The sequence below is a fragment of the Mytilus californianus genome, unplaced genomic scaffold (genome assembly GCF_021869535.1).
Source record: "Mytilus californianus isolate M0D057914Y unplaced genomic scaffold, xbMytCali1.0.p SCAF_3, whole genome shotgun sequence".
Lineage (NCBI taxonomy): Eukaryota > Metazoa > Mollusca > Bivalvia > Mytilida > Mytilidae > Mytilus > Mytilus californianus.
Window position 1 is genome coordinate 89,955,872 of NW_026262679.1, and position 24,037 is coordinate 89,979,908.

Genomic DNA, 24,037 nt, shown 5'->3' on the forward strand with positions numbered 1-24,037 from the left:
TTTGAATTCACTAGATAAGTAATACACGAGTTTAAGAAAAAAGGGCTTTCTTTTTACCTGTAAAACACACATGTACTGAGGTAAATAAACCTTATTGAAGTGCTTCTTGTATGCCATGTCTTTAATTTTGTCAAAAGTTATTTAAATTTAATTGAAATAAATTTTTTCTGCAACTTTGGAACAAATTTCCTTTTTTAAATGGTTATCAAGGATTGCTATGGAAGTTCTATTATCATGATTATATTAAATTCTTGGTTTTACAAAACAAAGGTGTAATTTTTAAAATTTATTAAGTTGCTTTATATACTATTTTAAATATATTTTGATAAAAAAAAATGTTCACTGCATTATTAACTAAACTCAACTGACACCATAAATCTATACAAGGCTTAAGTAAACGGTGAAAATTGTCCAGTAACCTTAAAATATATCTGAAACATTAAAAAAAATTTGAATAACATTGAAAATATTAGTCTCAATTCAGTTTTGAGATTATTTGATCAGTTTGTTTTATTTTTATTTTAAAGGTGATATATATATATATGTAAGTGTTGATAAACATGGTGTTGAATTTATACTATGTTTATTGTGAAATTTTGGTTTCAATGCCATATTGAATACATTTTTAATTTCAAATTGTTGTTCAAATTTCTAGCCAGGGGTTATAGCTGTTAAAACAGTTCCTAAATTGATGAAATACAATAGATAGATAGATACAAAAATTAGGTCTAGGTTGGTTAAGACTTGGTCGAGTATGGTTCAGACTAGGTCGAGTATGGTTCAGACTAGGTCGAGTATGGTTCAGACTAGGTCGAGCATGGTTCAGACGAAAATAAAATGGTTAAGTACAGGTCGAGTACAAGTTCAGACTGTTAAGTATGGTTCAGACTACAGTCGAGTAGTATCAAGTTAATTTCAGACCAATTCAGACTGGTCGAGTAAAAATCAGTACAGTCGAGTACAAATATAGGCCATTTCAGACTTTTACTGGTTTGTAGTGATTGTAACTACAGATGATTCCATGATTGACCTACCTGTTTATACAACAAATATATGTTAAGGAATGTGTTATATGCGTAAAGTTTGTTATTGTCTTGTCTCATTTGTAACTGATTATTTTAAATATGAAATTTTGATTAAAACTTCATAGTATTACAAATTTATAACTTTGTCGAAACGCTGTCATTGAGATTGGTGGTGATAATAGCTTTGAGTGCGTGTACGAACATGTTTTTTTCCCTATAGCATTTCATCATGAGACTTTAGATGTGTGTATTTAAATGTGACGGAGGAATCATATATCATAGATATATATTGGAATGATAATTGATTAATTTTCCTTTTTGTCTATAGTTATGTCTCATTTTGTCATGTGATGACTATGTAGTGTGTTATGTTATTGTTATATGATATAGAGTTTAATTACATGCATCGTAAATAAAATCACTACGAATTTTAGACAGAGTCCATTGTTTATTTGTGCCACTTGGAACCATTATAATTTTACAAAAAACTCGATATAACATATTATTGTACAGATGATCAACTATGTGGATAAAAAGTGTATGGCCATACATTTTACCGCTAGAATGATTTTTCACATGGATGTATAAAGTTATTTGAAAAATCATTAATTTGAAATAAATATGAAAAAAGACATAGTTTACAAGATACTGATATGTATGATAGGAATTTTTCTCTGGGTTTTGCTGACTTGTCCTCATATAGACACAGAGGTACCAATTTCAATAGTACTATTTACATCATTTTATTTCCAGATAGTAGAAATATGTATCGAACGTTATCTCTTATTTAATACTATTAAACAAGGAAAGTTCATAAACGTCCAATGTTTGCAGCTGGCGAATTATTGCTTTTCACTCAGTGGAAATCGAACCCTTGTTTTTGCGATACTATTGCATAACCCCCTGCACATGGTACTATAAGTCGAGTAGTGTCGACTTTATCTAGGGTTGTAACACGGCACATGGTGTTTTGTTGCTGATAAATTTACTATTTACTGCATACCACTATAAAACGTTTACATGTAAAGGGAATAACATCGTGAATTTTTCTAAATTCCCTATTTTGGGATTTACAGATTATAAACAGGAAACTATGGAAGTCCATGACCCAAAACAATCTTGATCTTTTTGGTATGCTGACGAGGCGACATATATGTTTATATGTGTCCATATGTAGGACTCACATCCATGGTGGGTTCCAGATCTATGGCAGATACCAAATCTGTAGTAACTACGACGTCATGTCATCCCAATTTAATGGCGGAATTTTTAGAAACCTAATTTATGGCAAATTTAAGTCTCATAATCTTTGGCGGTTTTTCTTGTTTCCAAATCTATGACAGATGGAAGACCATTCATTACATATTTAACCAATTATTTGCCTTTAACCAGTGGTTTTCTCAAGAAATTTCACTTTATTTAACCGTACAGGTATTCTTTATAAATTTAATTGAAAATGATTCCGATAGTTATTAAAAACGTATGATATATTCTTTTTTTAGTGTCCATATCTAACGAAAGATTGTTTGCTACAACAGCACAGTTAGTCGCTAGAATTTCGCTGAAAAAAAGTGTAGATTATATAAAAAATAAATTTAAAGACTGTCATAGGAATAAAAAAAAATAAAAAAGAAAAGCAAAAGCATACCAAAGAATCAATGGAAAAGACCCAAAGACGAGGACAAGAAAATAAGGAGCGGAAACAAACACAAAACACAAACATCAAAAACAAAAGCACGAACACTGCGAATTATCATTAAAATCGAGAGTGAAATCAGGTGCTCCGGAAGAGTAGGCTGATAATTTACGCCGAATTTTATTAAATCATAGATTGAAGTTGTCTATATGTGTCCATTGCAAGTAAAAGATCATGGCTTGAAGCAGACCTTCAGGTTTCGGAACTTTTGATTTTCACTGGAAAAATAAGATGTGAGCACTCACTGACATGTTGATTACTGAGTGATCAGATATCATTAATGATATGAAAGTCAAATAATGAAAATTGGCAAGATGATACTTCATTAGTCTTCTTAATTTTTACAATTCTGCTTTAATTGAGTATAAAAGCAAGCCATTTAGTACGGATGCAATTAAAACACACTGGATTACTGACTGTTTATTAATACATCAATTTTCCAAACCGACGTGTCCAGTATATATAATATTATCTTCGGTGTATTTGTTGTTGAAATCAGTATGGTTATTTACAAAGTTAGTTTTTGATGACCCAAATCAAGAAAGTGTATCTACCAACCTCATCCATGTTGAGAAGCACTGTTTAATGAAATATCAAAGTCAATATTTCATTGAGCATTGATATAAGTAGTGTAGATAAATCAATTATTGCAATCATGCTATGCCTGTGAATGATATTGGTGTATCAGTGGGATTCCCAGAATTTTTCTGAATTTGAATTTCATATGATTGGCAACCTAAATATTTATTATTGCGTACTAAACAATACTGTTTTCTGCTGAAACAACAACTTTGTCATGAAGAGAGGATGAAGAGGAAGAACATAACCCGTATCCTGGCAACAACTGGTATTAGAATACCTGTGTTTATTTCCGATGCAAGGACCATATGAGTTAATCAATATTAATTCCAAAAAATGCCATCTTTAATGACCTGGCAACAGTAACTTTATCCCCTCTGAATAAGTCTGTTTAACGGTTTGGTTAGCCTTTCAGGTGAATGACGACTTTTTTGTGCTTTGTATAGAATATTACCATAAAGACGGGATGTGAAATACCTGAACGTATAAGATGTCTGCACGATGAGTTATATTTACAAACGATGTCCATGTACCGATGATAAAATTTAGTAAATGTTTTGACAAGTTTGTGAAATCGAAAACTCTGGTGTAATTTTTCAGTTATACAGAGATTCCTTTCGTTAAATAAATATTTATATATTTTAACGTTTTTACAAACACGAGTGAATCGAACAAGGATGAATATTTAACAATAGGAAAGGAACAAAATCTCTTTTATCGTAAATTTTGGTATGAGCTTCCCGTTAAAGATCTAGATATCGAGATCCAGGAAAGCGTGTCATCTATCTTTAATATGCCGTTTATGATGGCAATGCGACTTATTGTACAGCCACGATTAGTTTTTAATACACACTTCTCTACCACTAGTTATTCTGTTGTGTATATTCTCATTTTAAAGTCAAGAAAAAACGGCTGAATAGGGCTTTCACTTCATATCTACCTTTTATCGACATCATATCGCATTATTCTAACATATTTGTTGTCTGTTTCTTACGTAGTACATATATAATTAAGGGTGCAGAAAGAATGAATGCATAGTTGTGAGTTGTGTGTTATCTATCGTACTCGGTCAACTATACTTTATAAATAGTTTCGTTAGTGATCCCGTATGTCGAATTACCGGAAATATATATGTATGATGAAAAATAAAAATAACGATCCTTCACTTGAATCTGTGATCAAAATGCAAAGAAATCATCAAAACATATTATGTTTATTCATAAAAGAAGCAATAATGGATTAAATGTTGTCAAAATGTCCAGTGGTTAATTATTGGTTTATTTTGTAGAGTGTTTCGATCTGGCAAAGTTGTGATGATGATCCAATTTATATACTGTCGGCAGTAGCTCAGCCAAAATTAGAATGGAATATTGTTGAGTATATAGTACTTAACGTACTTGACCGATCTGTTGGTATCATTTTTGACTGCTGTATTTATGGACAAAAACATGAGAACGCCTATAGGACAATGGCCCACATCAAACAAAAATACACAGTTGATAAGAGGAATGTCAGAATGTTTGCCACACAGTACTACTGCAGCTGCCAGGATATCAGTTTCAAACCATTTAACATAGTATTAGTGGATAGGCATGCAATTTGCACGCCTAGTGAACAAATGAAGACTGTTGTCTACCCAGAAATGAAGGCAAATTCAACAGCGATATGTACAAAAGTTGCTTTTAATTATCTAAATCCAATACACCTTATAGAGTGGTTTGAATATCAGAAACTAATGGGTGTTGAAACAGTGTTAATCATGTTACAGACCCTTAATTCCGATGCTTACGCAGTTTTTAAGCACTACGAAATGGAAGGAATTGTTCTGTTGCTTTCATTCCCCGATGTTTTACCTGGATGCATTGGTGAGTTTGTCAGAAAAAAGTATGCTATTTCTATTGAATTTTATATTATTTTCATAAAACTTAACTCAGTGTATATCAAAAAGGAAAAGTGCTCTTAAGTTTAAAAAGCATTCAAGGTTCATTTGGATATATTTAAGGTTGAGATAAAAATCAGCAACGCGAGGCTCGCCTAGCGTTTTAGATATTTAAAATTTAACTGTCGACAGTGGATTCATATCGTATTGTACGAGATTTGGTGGTGGAATCTGTTTCTCCTAATGATATTTAGACGATATGCAGACAATCAGAATCCTTCTTTTCGAATGATCTGCAAAAAAATGTGTTCTTTCTATGTGACGTCATTAGGCATGGTGGCCTTTTCTCATGAGGTCACATAGGGAATTTCAACGGAAGGGAAGAAAATTAAACGTCATAATCGAATTTTGACCAACGGCAAACTGAGATGAAACGAACCACACGTTGATTAAATAAAAATAAGCAACAGGTCAGGAAAAGTATAAATCTAGTAAGAATTAGAGAAATGATAATTCATGTCATCACAAAAGTGCATAACGTCTACCAACATTTTCATCGACCCAGTGGCTTTAAAAAAATAGACACAGATATCAAGCCTAAAATTTGAAAAGCTAGACGCACTTTTTGTCTTCATATGATTCACTCATCAGTTGAGCTCGAATCAAAACAGTTATAAGACTAAACAATATCGAAGTCGACGGACATTAAAAAACAAAATGTCTGAAACATTGTACCAAATACGGCTTATACAATATTTTTGTGTGTTGAAAAACTTTCACTTGTATTGAACGGCCAAAGAGGTATTAACCCAGATTGAAATCATAGAAATAACTTGACACAAAATGCCAAACTTATTACAATTTGATTTAATTTGTCTAAAAATAGCAATCCCGTTCAAGTTGTTTCAACTGCGTCATTTCAAAGTAGTGAACGGCTTGGTTAAACTAATTTACCACGCTCCCATTACACATTCAATCTGCGGGAAGACTCATTTAACTGTATGTGTCGTAGTAACGGTGAGCATACGTAACTGATTATTTATCTTCGTTCAAATACTGGTAATGTTCTTTTAAAATGTTATTTGATTCCACAAAACAAGGAAAATTTCACTATTTTATGATTTGTAAACGTCAAGTAAAAACGTAATGCCTTTTGGACTATGTAAATATTTACACATAATTCATTTTATTTATTTATATGTCTACCTACTTTAGCTGAAACTACTTCAAGTATAATGTTAACATTCGATCGAGGTAACACGAGCATGAGCAACACGAAAGGTGAGACAATTGGAGCATATGACCTGCTTACTCATCCGAAGCACTTGAGATAATCCTCGGTTTTGATCGGGATTCGAATATTCAAATATTGTTATCTTTCAAGATAAAGATTTGTAACTGTTGCGTCCAATGCAAGCTGAACGCACTATTTATGCGTCAGTTAATTTTTTTATGTTTAAGTTATTCTTCTGTTCATCTAATTTAAGTTATTTTGGGTAATTATTAGTAAAAAGGCCAATAAAACCAGCTTATAAGAAATGGAGATTTTACAGTACATGGTTCGATTTATTTAAAACGTAATGAAAGACTGTAACGTATACAAAATCTAATCGGAAACATTTTTACAGTAATTATTATGTGTTGATTCAATACAACATGAAACTAAATAAAGACCGGTATAACTGTCGGATGATGAGTGAAATGTATTTTATCATACTTAAAAGTTAATGTGCCTAAATAGAATTATCATTGATGTGGATATGATTATTAATTAACTGTTTGCAAACCTTTGAAATTTTCGACATTCTCAGGATGTTCAACTTTAAGAACATATTACCTTAGCTGTATTTGACAAAACCGTTTGGAATTGTTGGTCATCAAGGCTCTTCACATTCGTTCTTTATTTGACTTTTTGAACTTTTTTGATTCAGCGTCACTGATAAGTCTTTTGCAGACGACTTTTGTCAGACGTACAAAATTTAAAGCATGGTATCTATATAGATCAACACATCTTTTTTTTATATAAATTGGTTCTGTTGAGAGCATGTTCAGGTTTTCATAAAATTTCTGAAAACAAATATTCTTCAAAACTATGTTTTCCTTGTAGAATATTTGGATTGATTTAAGTATCTTCAGGAAATCCTTAGAATTTGCGATGAGTTTGATTTTTCCGTTCAAATCTATGTCACTGTTCCAGCCATATATTTTCCGCGAATAAGACATTCATGTACCATTGTCATCATGTCGGCTGCAGAGGTTTAGAAGGAGTAAATTCACTTGTAAACATTGTCTTGTAGCGTTATTACATGTAAACCTGGAGCTAATAACTTTCTCAGATATTTCTTATATATATACATGATTTTGTGCAAGAGTCGTCAATTTGTCCTTGAACGTCTTCATTATCTGTTAATGTGTTACCGGAACAGAGATTGTGTGATCATGTAGATTTTTTTTGTTATCGAAGAGAGTGCTTAAAAGAATCTGTTGGTTTGAAATCTGACGTTTCCAAGAAAAGTTGATTCGAAATGCTCAAAAGAGAGGTGAAAGATACCAGATGGACATTCAAACTCATAAGTCGAAAATAAAGTGACAACGACATGGCTAAAAAAGAAAAACCCAATAGACAAACAAAAGTACACAAAACACAACATAGAAAACTAAAGACTAAGCAACACGAACCCCATCAAAATCTGGGGGTGATCTCAGGTACTCCGGAACAGTCAGCAGTTCCTACTCCTCATGTGGCACTCGTCGTGTTGCTCATGTTAGTACAAACCCGGTAATAAGTCTAATTCGGTAGTTCATATTCGGGAAAATTATTTGATTCTATTCAGGTAATGTTTGCAGATTCACTGCGAATTTTATTGGTAAAACACTTTAAACATTTCCTTATTTTAACATATTTCTATTTTCACTAAACAACAGTTCATTCCAGTTCCGATCGGTGCTATATGAAGTCTTGAATTAAAAAAAATATACGCAATTGTAGCAAATATAAAACTAAATTACACATGCATGCTCATTCCCTCCCCTTTTGGTATTCCGCGATCATACGCCACAAAGATATCATCGTAATATTTGAAAATATTATACCATTATATGAAACGTAATTTATTCAATTGAGGTATATTTCAAACATTTTAGAAATCATAAAATAACATTAACGGTACTAAGTTTTCTATACAAGATGTGCATTTCGACAATAAATGTATCTTCATTGATGGTCGAGGCCTAAAAATTGTATAAATGAATTAGTAATATTTTATTAATATGTCTCATTGTGATGTATTACTGTTTTAAATTTTAGTTGTGATTGTGTTGGCGGTATATGACAAAACTAAAAGCTTGCCAACAGCGTGAACCTGGTTAACGGTTCATAGTTATTCAGTGTAATAGGGCTTTACAAGTCTTAAATTCATTTGAATGACAGATAGGGAAGCTATTTGACACAAATAGGGTTGGAATTAATTTGGCCGATCATCTAAATTCTAATTACTAGTGCTTAGTTTTTCGAATTTTCTTAACAGAATATTTATAAACATTTATTTATTTTCAAGAATGTTTTTTTTTAATCAAAACTCCTGTATGACAATTGGTTTAAAAAAAGGTAAAATAAAAATAATGAAATGAATTAACAAAAACCAATTATCACAAAGGATAGAAAATTGAAGCGGAAAAATTCACAATTTTTAGTTCTTCATATGTAGAGATATCATAAATGCATGCGTGATAATACGCCTGAATTTAAAATGTAAGGTGGGTAAGCCTTAACTTTCAAATGAGCAATCATATATGAGATCACAAAAGTCTTGTACATGTGAAAAATTCTTATCATTTGTATCAAATATTAAGCCATTTTATATCATTCAGATCGTGGGTTTGAGAAAAATCGGTGGCACATGTTTCAAAGTGTTCATGATGAGCAACTTGCAGTCTTTACATGCGAACAACTTCTGCAGGGATACGCCTTTGTTGCTGTAATTGATTTTGACGAATACATTATACATGACAAATTCCTGACATACTCAGAGTTTATGAAGGTAATGGTATTAGTTATATACATGTGTACGTATTGAAATTCTCTACATTGCGGAACCTACATTGTACAACCTATATAGGGATAACAATATATATCAAAGTTTAAGATAACATTTAAGGTAATATTCTATTGCGTCTGATCTGCATCTCGACAATAATATATCTAAAGTGATGCTCGAGGCCAAAATATTTGAAAAATCCGAATGTTTACAAACGTTGAAAAACTGATCGAATCAAAAATGACTTAATCTGTGTACAATGCAGGCTAACATTATTTGCACAGTTTGAAGCATAGACAGTGCATCACTTCGCTTTTCAAAATTTCCATACATGATATATACCGCAAAAAAATTCAACAAAATGTGTAAAATGTACAAAGGAGGATTGATAAATTGCCAATTTCAGTTTATACTTTAATGAAAAGAACAAAGCTTCAAAGAAGTTAAACTGTGATATAATGATATGCAATACTTAACAAATAAGTTCTAGACTAAACAAATTGGTTCTTGTTTAAATAAATATTTAGAGAACCATCGTTTATTTTAGCTGCTTGTATTAATAAATTTTTTTAAAAAGGTTCAGTAAACATAAAGAATGAATTAAAACTTAGAAACAATTATAATATTTTAAAACAAAACATCTGCAATTAAAATTGAGAATGGAAATGGGGAATGTGTCAAAGAGACAACAACCTGACCATAGAGCAGACAACAGCCGAAGGCCACCAATGGGTCTTCAATGCAGCGAGAAACTCCCGCACCCGGAGGCGTCCTTCAGCTGGCCCCTAAACAAATATGTATACTAGTTCAGTGATAATGGACGTCATACTAAACTCCAAATTATACACAAGAAACTAAAATTAAAAATGATACAAGACTAACAAAGGCCAGAGGCTCCTGACTTGGGACAGGCGCAAAAATGCGGCGGGGTTAAACATGTTTTTTTTTTAGCTTATTTGTATCCACATGGATCGAAAAAGCTGTAGTTACCTTATCATTTACAATAGTAAGAATGATAAAACACATGAATATGCTAATGAAGCAAATATGAAGCGTTCACACGTTACTCGAATTCGATTCGCATTAACTAATTCGAATTAGTTTAATTCGCTTTCGAAGAGTTGTACATCCGAACGTAAATTTTAATATGAATTGCAATGTGCGTTATATTCGCTTAACTTGCCGAACGACGTTTACTTTTAATTCGCATTATCAATTAACTAATTATAATTTAAAGCAAAACAACCATTTAAGAGCCAATAACATCTCCAAACTTGCTCTCTTGATTTGATATGGCATTCATCGGAATCATTTTCCTTCTCATTTCAATAACATGGCTACGATTTACCTTTTTTCCTGTTATATTGCTCAATTTATGCCCCTTTATTTTATATGAATTTTGTTCGTAAAGGTGTTGGTTTCTGTGAGTCCCCGATAACTCGGCCTCAATAGCATCATTCACTCAACACTTGATAAGACCCCTTTGTAGATTATTGTCGCACATGTCGGATTTGTCGGTATATACGCATATTACCTCAGTATGAATATGACGTCATGACCACAATGACGTCATTATGGTTTTCGCCTATGATATTTTAGCGGACACAAAATATTAGTGTTACGTTTTAAATTTTAAAGAATCTAGAAATAATGATAATCCTTTAATTTGTCCGTTCAAGCACTTTTTCGGGTAATTCGAATTACAATTTAGAAAGTGTCCACACCACAGTTTAATTCGAATTGAAGCGAATTAACAAATTCGCATTAACAAAAACGCATTTATAATGCGAATTTGATAATACGAATTAGCCAATTCCAATTCGATCCGAATTAAAAAAAAAAGAAGAGTGTGTAAACGCAATTAGCGAATTCGATTCTCATTCGATTCGAATTCAATTCGAATTAAATGTACGTGTGAACAAGGCAGAACATTAACATCGTCAAAAAGTTGAAATGATTTTTGACGTGCATAGAAAATGTTAAATGAAGTGAATACGTAAAATTATCATATTACCATAAACCTTAAACTGGAAAACCGAAATTTGTTTTTATATAACAACTTATGACGAAAACTGACATATAACAATTTCTTCAAATTATTAAACCCCATAGAAATTATATATTTGTTTTATATTCTGAATCAGACATGGGATAATTGACAAATGTAATCAATGACAAATTTGCATGTAATTGAGTTTAATTTGAAACTTAGAATATTTGTGCTTGAAAGTCATTGAAAATAAGTAATCATATTGAAATAATTTACATGTAATACAAAATTACTTTTTCAAATAGATAATTATTACGATCATTGTATTGATATTTAACTTCTAAAAATATGATGATTGTGCATCTTTAACTTCTTTTTAGTATTAAAGATTTGTAACACAAGATATGATTAGTAGTAAAAGATAACAAAATACAGCATATTCAATTCATATATTCATATACATTTTAAAATTGTCCTTTATTTTGCAAATTATTTCTTACTTCCCCACTGACCAATATTCCACATAATTTTCTTTTTGGAAGGGGGAATAGAATTTCGAAATGTACATATTATTCTTTAAATGAAACAAAAATAATTATTTGATAAAATCCAGTAACTACATATTACCATTGTACTTCTAAATCCTTGATATCCCTGCTTGTAAAAAGAGGATTCTTTTTAACATTTTTAGGTATTCACAAAGATACATAATTGTTTCTTTTCGATAGCGACGAAGATAACACATTTCACATAAGAAACATAGAGAGGCCTTATATTTGAATCTTTCGCAATCATGCTTGTGTCAAATGAAAGTATAACAATTCAAGTTAGCGGTAAATTCCTAATGATATCAGACTCATTTTGAGTTTCTTCAAGGTCAACATGAACAACAGATGGTTTAGAAATAAAATTTCGGTCATTGCTAATTGAAACAAGATTATATAAACTATGATGGAGGCGCTTTCCATATAATGAAGTAAATACAAGAGGAATATAATTTCAATTTTTTACACGAATGGTATGAAACTGTTTGAAGAATTTAGGGGATTTTTTTAATTTCCGTTAGTAAAAATTCGTTTGATCTATCGTTTACGTCTCGTCCTTTTCTAAAAACGTTTATTGGAAGATACCAAGACCTTGTTGATAAATATTCCGTATCAACTTCACAAAATAATACACGATGGTCTTGAAGTATAGATTCTAGGTACTGACTTGTTTATCATCTTAATAACGTGTTATAGTATTCTTTTATTTGTCTTTGTAAATTATTACTATTACGGTTTAGTCTCTTTTTGGCAATATCTATTTGACGTGGCTCGGTACTTATGCATCCCTTCAATGTGTTATTGTGCTATGGTAAATTTTTGTATTCTTGTCTTTCGTTTTTACTTTGCTTTGTCTTTTTGTTTTTCTATGTTGATATATTTGTTAGTTTTCATAGTGATTAAGATTATAACACAATATTGACTGCTGTACCCCTATTTTTGACATTTTTACCTATTATGTCTGTTTGCTTTGTTCACACATCGGTGTCAATATAATGGAATTTTATTCGTCTGTCTTACAAGTAAGAGGTTTAGCCAGCTATAAAACAAGGTTTAATCCACCCATTTTCTACATAAGAAAATGCCTGTACCAAGCCATAAATATGACAGTTGTTTTCCATTCGTTTGGCGTGTTTGATTTTGCCATTTGATAAAGGACTTTCCGATTGGAATTTTCTTTGGAGTTCGGTATTTTAGTTATTTTACTTTTAACCTTAGCTGTATTTGACAAAACCTTTCGGGATTTTGGGTCCTCGATGCTGTTCAACTTCGTACTTCATTTAACCTTTTACCTGTTTTGTTTTATTCGAGTGTCCCGTATGATTCTTTTGTAGACGAAACATGCGTCTGGCGTATAAGATTATAACCTTGTATCTTTGATGAGTCTTTTCTACCATTTTTTGTTATCCATCGTTTGATGTGTTTGAGCTTTTGATTTTGCCATTTGATTAGGGACTTTCTGTTTTGAATTTTCCTCGGAATTCGGTACTTTTTGTTATTTTACTTTTTACTTGAATATTAATTCTAATTTTGTGGTCTGTACGGGAAAACTTTCAAAATAATACGTGAACATCTTCCCTTGACTTTGGTATATTTGGTTCAGATTACATATAAACTTTCACACAAAAGTTTAATGCGAGATTGCCCATAATGTTTGCAGCGCAAATGTCCTTTAGTGTAACAAGTAAAAAAGAGCAAACGGCCTGCGCCCATGTTTGTTATGTATTATCTTGTTTTGTTTTATTTTATTTGCGTAGAAATCAATAAAACAAGCTGAAGTGAATGGTTTTATTATCTATTTGGACATATAGATATTTGACAATTTTAGATATTTATCCTCCTTCCGGTTTTCTGCTGTTGTCATACAATAGATGTGAAGACATGCAGGTTGAGACGATAGAAATGATGAAGATTTTGTTGTGCTTTTTAATTATTATTGTGATATCGGATTTAAAGAAATACATTTTAACGCATTTCATGTTTTTTCTTTATTCTAATGGAAATACTGAGAAAAACGTTTCCACCCTAAAGATTGTGTGTAAACACAGATTTGATTTTTAAGTCATCTCTCGAGAGACGAACTTACAACGATATATCTTTCGATGACCATGCACCTAGCATGTAAAGACAAAGGTTATAACCACTACACCAGATTCAATCCTTAAAACAGGAAGTTTCACTTGCTTGTCACGAAAGCTATATGATAAATACTTTTCTGTATATGGTTTATATTAAGATACCAACTCAAATTTGAATTCTATTTATATATATTTATATACTTGTAGTCAGAATTGTTACCATCGCACCCGGATGCTGCAGGGTTTGTTCTTAATGTATCCTTCTTTCTAACAGACTGGGGAGTTTCTGGAACTGGGAATATGTTAACTACGAAGTATATCCGACGCACTTATCCACGATATGAACGTTACAAAAACATATATCTTCCTAAAAGGACCAAAACATTAGATACACACACGATACACCCAAAGAAGGGATACAAGAGGTATATATGATCATTTATTATTCTTTAACACGTATGTTCTTTATGCCTTTCTTAATGTGTTTTATTTACAAACTAAATTTAATGAATGTTTATAACACTTTATCATTTTTTTAAAATAACCATTTCATGCATGTACAGGCACTGGAACTAATAATTTCGCATTCCTTACTCAAATTTAAATTAAAAGAGTCAAATTTTAATCAAGTTACTGTGGATTCATTATTATTCGTTGGATACCAATTTTCGTGGATTTCGTGGGTACAGGTGAACCACGAAATTAAATGTTCAACGAATAATAAATTTTCTATAGGCTTATATGCAGACTTCGGCAAAACCACGAAATTAAATATCCACGAACATGTAAGTTTTCCTTAATCCACGAAAATTGGTACCCACGAAAATAAATGAATCTACAGTACAACATAAACGGTACCAATTTTATAGCAGCAAATGCGCATTTCGACAAATAATGTCTCTTCCCAAACATTTGCTATAAATAAACTCTCATAGACACCAGGCTTAAAGTTTTGTACGCCAGACGCGCATTTTGTCTATAAAAGACTTATCAGTGACGCTGGAATAAAAAAAAAATGTAAAAAGGCCAAATAAGTAAAAATGTTGAATATTGTGAACCCAAAATATCGAAAGGGTATGACAAAAACAGCAATTATTCTTCAAGTAACAGCTCAGTCCAATTTTTAATAAATAAAGTACAGCTCAGCGCAACCTTCACAGTATTGATAAAATAGAGTTCATTTGTGTTATATATTTATATATATGAAAAACATACTATCTTGGAGTTTGATTCTATATAATGTTCTTTGATGTCAATTTAACCATCAATGTAATTGTTTGACAATTTTCGGTTTCGAAAATAAAACATACTGAGGCAACAAAAACTACTCATTTTGCATGCCATGTGAATACCGTTTAATTCATGTTATTAAAAATTACCAGTAGTTTGCTTTACAAACTTTTCTTATTATTCCGAGAATATCAAATTTTGTTTCTGATACAGGTGCAACATTTTAATCAAAATTGTTAGATCATTGTTCTCAATCAATTGTGATATAAATCAAAGTAACTGTATTTTCAAATATTATATCGTTTTCCAAAAACAAACCATTATCATCTTTCCAGTACAATATTTTGATGAGAAAAAAAAATTATGTGGTATAAAAATAAAGAGATGTAGTATGTTTGGCAACGAGACGACTATCCACTAGTATTCAAATGTCGTAATTTTTAGTTTTTCACCTTTGCAACTTCCAAACATCTTAATTTAGAAACAAAATGTTGCAGTTTGGATGGCAAATTTCCGCCATAATGAACCCAGTATATTACTAAAAAGGACATTTTTGTACAAAAACGTACTGCGTTTTAAATAAGAAAAAAAAAATTCTATAAATCAGGCCTTTAGGGTTCTCGTTTGAATTGTTTTACATTTGGTATTTCGGGGCCTTTTATAACTTACTATGTGGTATGGGTTTTGCTCATTGTTGAAGGCCGTAAGGTGTTTTATGGTTGTTAATTTCTATGTCATGTGGTTTCTTGTGGAGAATTGTCTCATTGGCAATCATACCAAATCTTCTTATTTTCATACCTAACATTTTCTGTTTTTCTAGTTTCGTGGTTTTGTTGCGGTTTTCATAAATATACGTTTTCAAACGTTTCTTTACTAGAACGGCGAAAGATGTCAAAGGGGCCTTCAAACTCATAAGTCGAAAATAAACTGACTACGAAACGAAAAAGAACAAACAACAAAAAAATACAAACACAACATAGAAACTAAAGACTGAGCAACATGAAACCACACCAAAAACCGGGGTTGTTCTCAGGTGCTCCGGAACGGTAAGCAGAGCCGTTTGACATGGGTCATCCGTTGTGTTATACATTGTTTCATTGCACGATATAGATCAAGTATGTAGATGTCCTTGAATTTTATTTAAGAGGATTTGAACGGTAATGTAAAGGTAAATAAAAAACGAGCTCCAAACGAACAAAATATAAAGAGCAGCTTCGGATTGTTTAATTCATATATTGCAATGATGGATATATTGTAAAAAATGTGTCATAATACCTGGATGTCTTTTATACAGTATTTTGTTATTAACATTTATCGTCATATGAATTTTCTGATAATGCATGTAAGAAGCATTTTATTTTTATATCTAAATGACGTAGAAGTTACAACTATCGGTAACGATGCGACATTTAACAATGAGCAAAACCCATAACGAGCTATAAAATTCCACGACTTGACAAATGTTAAACAATTCAAACTAGGAAAACTAACTGCATGATTTATGTGTTAATCAATAAAACATAAAACAAATATGTTTTATGCTATGATATACACCAACTAACAACATCCACTGAATGACAGGCTCCTGACTTTAGACAGTCGAATATATAATATGGTGGGGGTTACACTTGTTTGCGATTACCAAACCCTCTCTAACTAATCTCGAAGTGCACAACATGAAAACAAACTTCAAAATCAGATGAAATCGGCTTGACTTATCAGATCGACAAACAGCATTCAAAATAAACGCCCCCAAAAAGACACAGAGTAACGATTTGAGAGTAATCGCAGCTACTAAGGCTAGTTCAAAGCCAATAAAAACTATTTAAAGAATTGTGTATTCAAGACTTAAATATCAATCAGTACAAATCAGTAAAAATCCAATAGATTTTAGGTGAGGACGTCATAAACAGTCATAGAAAACATTGTGCAATGCCAAAATATATATGTATCGACAGAATGTTTCAATCTATTATATGTGTTACACTTAAAATTACTAGCGTTTGGTCACTTTAGCTGAAACGGTATACTATTTTGTTATTGATATAAATAGTAGGAGATGAGTATGATTGATTCCAGGACAACTATCCACATCGGTCCAAAAGGCATAGATTCAAGTTACTATAGGCCTTAGTAAGGTTTTTAAGAATGAGCTAATACTATACCATTTGTACTCAATAAAAAAGAATTATAAGTGTTTGAACCTCCAGTAACAGATGAATGTATGTTTCCTACATTATTCAAACAGTGGTAATTATTTCATATTATCTATATAAAAATCGTACACAGACTGCAAGTATTGAACACATTGCGATGAAAATTTAGATAAAAGCAAGCCTCACTCTTTGTATCTTTCATGTAATTTGTAAATATTTAGACCTAAAATTAATAAAGACAGCGTTTTGATTGACTTACATATCTTATCTTTAGCATATGTATAGTGTTATTTCTTAAACAATGAAATAACACTATACATACCAGCTATCAATCCTTATGCAAACTTACTAATCAATTAATTCAGAATTATATCACAAACTATTCTTGTAAAAAAAATTGAAGTATTAATATTTGAAAAAAGTAAAATAAATCAACTTAGACATGACATATAGATTTACAGATGATGTCCAAATCATATTTTCCACTACTAAACTGTCTATTCTACTTACTAGTACACTTGGTACAATAAAAAAAAAGGTAATAAATTGTTCAAATAAGGCCATTGAAAATAGTGGAATTAATTTTTTTTTGGAGTGTCAAAAATTCGTTTGAAGTACTTGATAAATTACATGCTCATATTGGTGATTTCGAATCTGTTCAAACTTTTTCTTTTTCTGCCCTATATACCACTTTCCTCATAACCTCATTAAGAAAAAAATCACACACCTAATTTAATGGGCATTTAAAAAGTCAGAATGCAAATAAATATGTTCAAACTTTTTTACAACAAACAAAAGAACTATGTCAACTGGACCGGATTTGATACGATAACTGCACTTGAATTTTTACTAGATACCATTTTTTTCGCTATTGAGATTCCGTATATCGTCATCTTATTGGAATTACAATGGGGACTAACTGTGCACCTCATATTGCGGACCTCTTTTTGTATTGTTACGAGTTACAATGTTTGACTAAAATCAGCCAAGACTCACCAAACAACATCTGATACAAATATTTAAAAACACTTTTAGATAGTTGGGTGAAATATTGGCTCTCAATAATGACGACTTCAGTATGTACACTGAAGAGATTAATTTTGCTGAACTGACTTTAAATAAAGATAATACTATCAATGAGCACTGCCCTTTCGTTAATCTTGACATCTATATCTTTCGGGAGCTTGATACCTAAATTTATGATCAAAGAGATGATTTTTCATTTCCTATTGTTAATTATCCATCTTTAGATAGTGACGTTCCCTTGTCACCATCTTATGGTATTTATATATCTCAACTTCGCTCGTGTATGTAACAACGTATTTGATTTTAACGAAATCAGTACAAGGACATCATTCGTAAATATAGATAAACGTGCAGACATCTTAAACGTTCAGGTATTTCACATCCAATCTTTTATGGTAATATTCTATACAAAGCACAAAAATGTCGTCATTCACCTCAAAAAATAATATAACCTTAAACAGACTTATTCATAAGGGATATAGTTACGATACTATTGTCAGGTCATTAAAAATGGCTTATTTTTGCATTAATATTGATTCACTCATAGGGTCTTTGCATCGGAAATATACACATTTATTCTAAAATCAGTAGTTAGCATGATACGGGTTATGTTCTTCTCGTATATTTTATGATGGTATGATGCTAAACACCTAACGGGATGAAGACATAATATTTTAATCAGTTTAATTGAGGTCTGGAGCTGACATGTCAGTAACTGCCAGTAGTCCTTTGTTAATTTATGTATCATTGTCATTTTGCTTAGTTTCTTCTGTTACCTATTCTTACATCGGACTTTTACTGTACGTATTGCTGTGTGTTTGTCTATTCTACATTGGCTAGAGGTATATGGGGAGGGTTGAGATCTCACAAAACATGCTTAACTCCGCCGCATTTTTGGGCCTGTCCCACGTCAGGAGCCTCTGGCCTTTGTTAGTCTTGTATATTTTTTAAATTTTGGTTCATTTATATGTTTCGGAGTTTAGTGTGACGTCAATTTTCGCTAAACTAGTACACATGTTTGTATAGGGGCCAGCTAGAGCTCGCCTCCGGGTACGGGATTTTCTTGCTGTGTTGTAGACCCATAGGACACTGGTGGACTTTGGCTGTTTTCTGCTCTTTTGTCGGGTTGTTTTCTCTTTGAAGCATTCCATTCTCAATTTTATGTCGAGCGTTAAAAATGACAAGGAAAAGCCGCCATGTCTTGACTACAGTTGATAGCATATATACAAGTTTAATCCAGGGACTAAATGTTAGAAATTCTTAAATATAAAACCACTAATTCATAGCCCCATTGCTTTCTATGTTTAATTCTGCAATTTCAAGCATTAATGGCTACTTTGTCTTAAGTTCAAATAAAGTGGCAGTTATTTCATGTCAAAAATGTACCTTATCCTGAAATGTGCTGAAAAAATCAACATACCTTAAATTGCATATTAGAGCGTACTGGTTCCCGCAAGTTTGATAGTACAAAAACAGGAACTTCTGATCTAAACAACAGGCCAAATGTGTCCTCCTATCAAAATTTCATATACTTCTTTATTATTCAAATAAATCTTTCAACAACGGTTCTACAGTGATTCCAAGTCCACAAGCTTTCATTTGATACCAAAACTACCCAAATATACCCCCTATTGACAAAGATTCAGCTATACGTATGAACTATTTTGTTTAAAATATGTACTACTTTCTTGTATGTTCTTTCCGACCGGGCCTGAATTAGTGGTTCTATACCTTAAGGCGTAATAAAAGTCCTTCTTTAGAATATGCAGATATGTATTTGAAGGTAACTACTCGTTAGCGACCTTAACGCCACATTATTTAATTCATCAATTAATATTTGAGTAAAACATTTCATTTACAGTATCAGTGAAGTAATACTTACGGTTAGTTACAATGCTACTTATACAGACAATTGCTATCCGAATTTATATTTATTGTTGTACTTTTTTATTCAATATTATCTTTTCTTACTTTTATATGTTATTGTTATATATATTGCTGATCATTTCGGTGATGTGTGAATAATTTTTGTTTTTTGATTTTACGATGCTTTATAATCATGGTATTTTTTTTCACAGGATTGTACTTACATCACACAGTGTCGTCCTTCACCATTACAGGAAATGTCCGTCTAGTCCTCAGTGGAAATTCTGTTTAAGATACACTAAAACCTTGGATTTTAAAATGTTTAAGATAATGCCAATATTGTATTATCACGTTGATCTTGCTATGAAGGAAATTGGGATCATCAATCACACAGATAATATATTCAGAAAGACCAGAATATGATTAAAATATTTTTAGTTTTCTGTAGTACTTTGTTTAAGACTTGTTGATAAAAACTGATTTTACCTCATGAATTGGTTGATACCCTCTATCGGGCTGCTTTGAGGTTAAAAATATGTTACTTTAAGAAATGAAAACAACTATTTATAAATTCATATGTCTTATAATTTGTAATGCAAAAGCTACATACGACTCATATGTAGCGTTTCAATTACATCAGTTATATAAAAATAAATAATTTAGTGTTTATGTATTTGGATCAATCGGGTGTATTTCTTATCTTTGATTGTAAAAAAGCAGAAAACAGTCGGTCTAGATCTCAAATGAAGTATGCAAATTTTGCGAGAGAAATGCAATTCATGTGAAAGACTTTTCAGCTAAATGAAGAAATTATGTGTTTTATCTTATCATTACGACAGTTTTTAAAAATACAGTCTTGCTGGATTCCTGCCCGCTAATGGTTAAACGCGAAAAAAGACTTTGATACATTTATCAAGTGAGTTAAGACTGTGAAGTCGAGGATACAAATTATGATCTTAACCTTAATGGAACTACGATGACTCATGCTATATCTATCCTCAAGGGCCAAAATGTTGCTAAACATTTGTCTTACCGCCATGACAAGTATATTGTTGTCCCCGAAAAAAACCTCCAAAAACATCGAATGTGTTACTAAAGGAGGGACGAAAGATACCAGAGGGACAGTGTCAAACTCATAGATCGAAAACAAACTGACAACGCCATGGCCAAAAATAAAAAGACAAACAGACAAATAATAGTACAGATGACACAACATAGAAAACTAAAGACTAAGCAACACGAACCCCACCAAAAACAAATCACTTGGCATATACTTCTTGTTAAAGGAAGTTGGAATTGACAATTCACTTGTAAACTCAATATATACTTTACTTCAAGACAAATTTACTTAGAGAAAATCCTGAACAATAATATGTCTGTTCTATTTTCCTTATGGAATTTAACAAAGATGAATCAATAGATCTTTCTTCAATCAAGTGGATACCAAAATAATTAAGCGTCCTTAGAAACAACATAATATTGTTCGAAAAAAAACCCAAAACAAACGACAAATAGACAAACAATAAATAAACACTCTGATCTAGACAAAACATTCTCAAAAACTGACATCATCAAGATGAATGATGTTTTATTGACAACTTATTGGTTGTAGAACCAACTGTCCTCCTCTTTTTGTCGACTTTATTCATTTTAGGGTCTTCTGAATAAGAATAAAAAGAAGCTAGAACTATCCTTTAACTTCGCGTTCCAAACGAGCTATAAAGATATCTTTGGAGTGAAATTCAAACTAATGACTATGTTAAACCCATTTATCCCATCGACCATGAAAAAAGAAAGGAAACCAGAGATATTGTTATGTAGGTCTGACCTAGAAATTGACATGAAGGTCGGAAAGAACAACATTTTATCATTTGCGAGTCCTATTTTGCATGATTCCTTGACAGAGGGTTGCTGTTTTCAATGAAGTCATTGAACCAATGGTTCCTCTTGGTAAAATAAAAATTGTCCCTTTAAAAGTTTAACGTGCGTCATCATAAACTATTTGACCATTGTTTTGTTCCAATTGTTGTAGCCATTAACTCGTCATCTTTTCCTCAACTTCGAATCATCGAATCAAAATTAACATCGAATGTCCACTCCTTATGATAACACGGCGGTAACCTCAAATGGATCAGAATCTGCCGACCTTATCGGAGCACCTGATAAAATACACGTTTTTTTTAACAGTTTCATGTGCCTATGTAGTATTTGGAAACGGTTGTTTGTTCGTTCGTATTTTTGCCATACTTTTTTGGTCTCTTTGTAGCTTATACGTTTTGTTTCTATCGCCTGTTTTTTTTTATGAAGGTATATTCAAAAAATGTTTCGTAAATTCTATTCTGCAATGAAGGTAGCTTATACATAACATGTGAGCCTTGTGGTTTAAAGTAGCAGCTTATAGCTTGGTCGTTAAGGTCAAGTTACAGTGTTCTGATTGGCAATCATTTCTTCAAAAGAAGCAGTAATTACTATCTTTACGACCAACAGCGGAAATTAACCCGTTACAGATTAACAAGTCAAGTTCACGTCATCAAACCGTCATGCTGGTAATTGATTGGAGTGGTCGGACGGATCAATACGTCTTGGCGGATTCAAATCTATCATGTCAACGGTGTATATTTCATACTTAACGGATTAATGGTTTAGTTTCGATCATTTAAACTTGGTTCTTCAGGGAAATATGTTGGAGAATATTGCAAAAATGATCGAATGATGTATCACTTTCAATTATGCCAAGCACACTCAGTTAAATCTGCATTTCAGAAACACAAAAGTTGTCTGAATAGAAGATAGATGTAAGTTTTGCCGAATTATAGAGGAATTTTCAACTTTAGAAATGTGGCAACCGAAAACAAATTAACGTGTATTTTAACAATGACCATGAAAATAATTGGGCGGGTAAAAGAGCTGTGTTTACTTGTCAATAGGATATTCTTTTCACTACCAAAAAAGTTAAAGACAAATCTTACAATATTTTTTTCCCCATTTCAACCAAAATCTGCCCCCTATAACTTTATACACTCAAACACAAATATATGTTTTTTCATACACTACTTACGAATCTATTTTTATTATGAGTGCACGGTATAATCTCATAGTTGCTTTGAAACTTTCAGTCCTTAGGAATAAAATCTAATGATTTCCAGCAATTTATAAAATGTATTGACACGTCAACACTTTCAATTCTTTTTAAATGCCGAAAACATTCATTAACTGTACAAAATTATTGCTCAAATTAACTGTTAAACTAATCATTTTAAGGATGCAATAACTGTTGACTTTTTATATTTGCAATACAAAGAAGATTTACATTAATTATCAATGTAAATAAAACTGTAAGTATCCGAACTATTATTATATTCACAATCAATTCTAGGGTATCAACTTCGATGATTTCTAAAAATGGTATACAAGTTCAAATAAAAGATGAAATATTCGCACTGATAAAGAGTTGAGCAACTGTTCTCTTTCATCAATCACAGTTCATGAAAAATAATAAATCCTTCGTTCCAATAATATTGTTTTCTGATGACTGTAGATCATCATAAAAAATAGATATTTTAGAACTTTTAGTCAATACAACAAATGTTTAGTACCTGTACTCTAATATTTATCCCATTTTATGAAGAAAAAAAAACAATCAATTTGTATTATGAGTACTGATATCAAACGCCTGCAAATGATTTGCAACTTGTCCCAAAATTCCTTTTTATTCGTAAAGACATGGAGACACTGCATGCACAAAATTAAGTAACAAAAAACGTTAGAATATGTATAAATAACATTAAACGGTCCAATTTTACTTTTCCAGTTCCGCGTTTGAGGGATTGGAGAAGAATTTTTTTGAATTTAAAATTTGTAACGGTACTTATTAGGGATGTCAACGAGTACTCGAGTATTCGATTGATCGATTTCCTGTTAGAATATTGC

At 31.7% G+C, this 24,037-nt stretch overlaps 1 protein-coding gene across 1 annotated transcript; it reads left to right on the forward strand.

The window, feature by feature from the left end:
* The first annotated feature begins 1,627 nt into the window (after positions 1-1,627).
* On the forward strand, positions 1,628-20,550 carry LOC127735367 (uncharacterized). The gene is made up of 5 exons (XM_052245528.1): positions 1,628-1,736; positions 4,589-5,165; positions 9,050-9,219; positions 14,037-14,254; positions 20,320-20,550. Exons 1-5 carry the CDS (start codon positions 1,647-1,649, stop codon positions 20,528-20,530), a joined length of 1,266 nt encoding a protein of 421 aa, XP_052101488.1. The 5' UTR covers positions 1,628-1,646; the 3' UTR covers positions 20,531-20,550.
* The last annotated feature ends 3,487 nt before the right edge of the window (positions 20,551-24,037 follow it).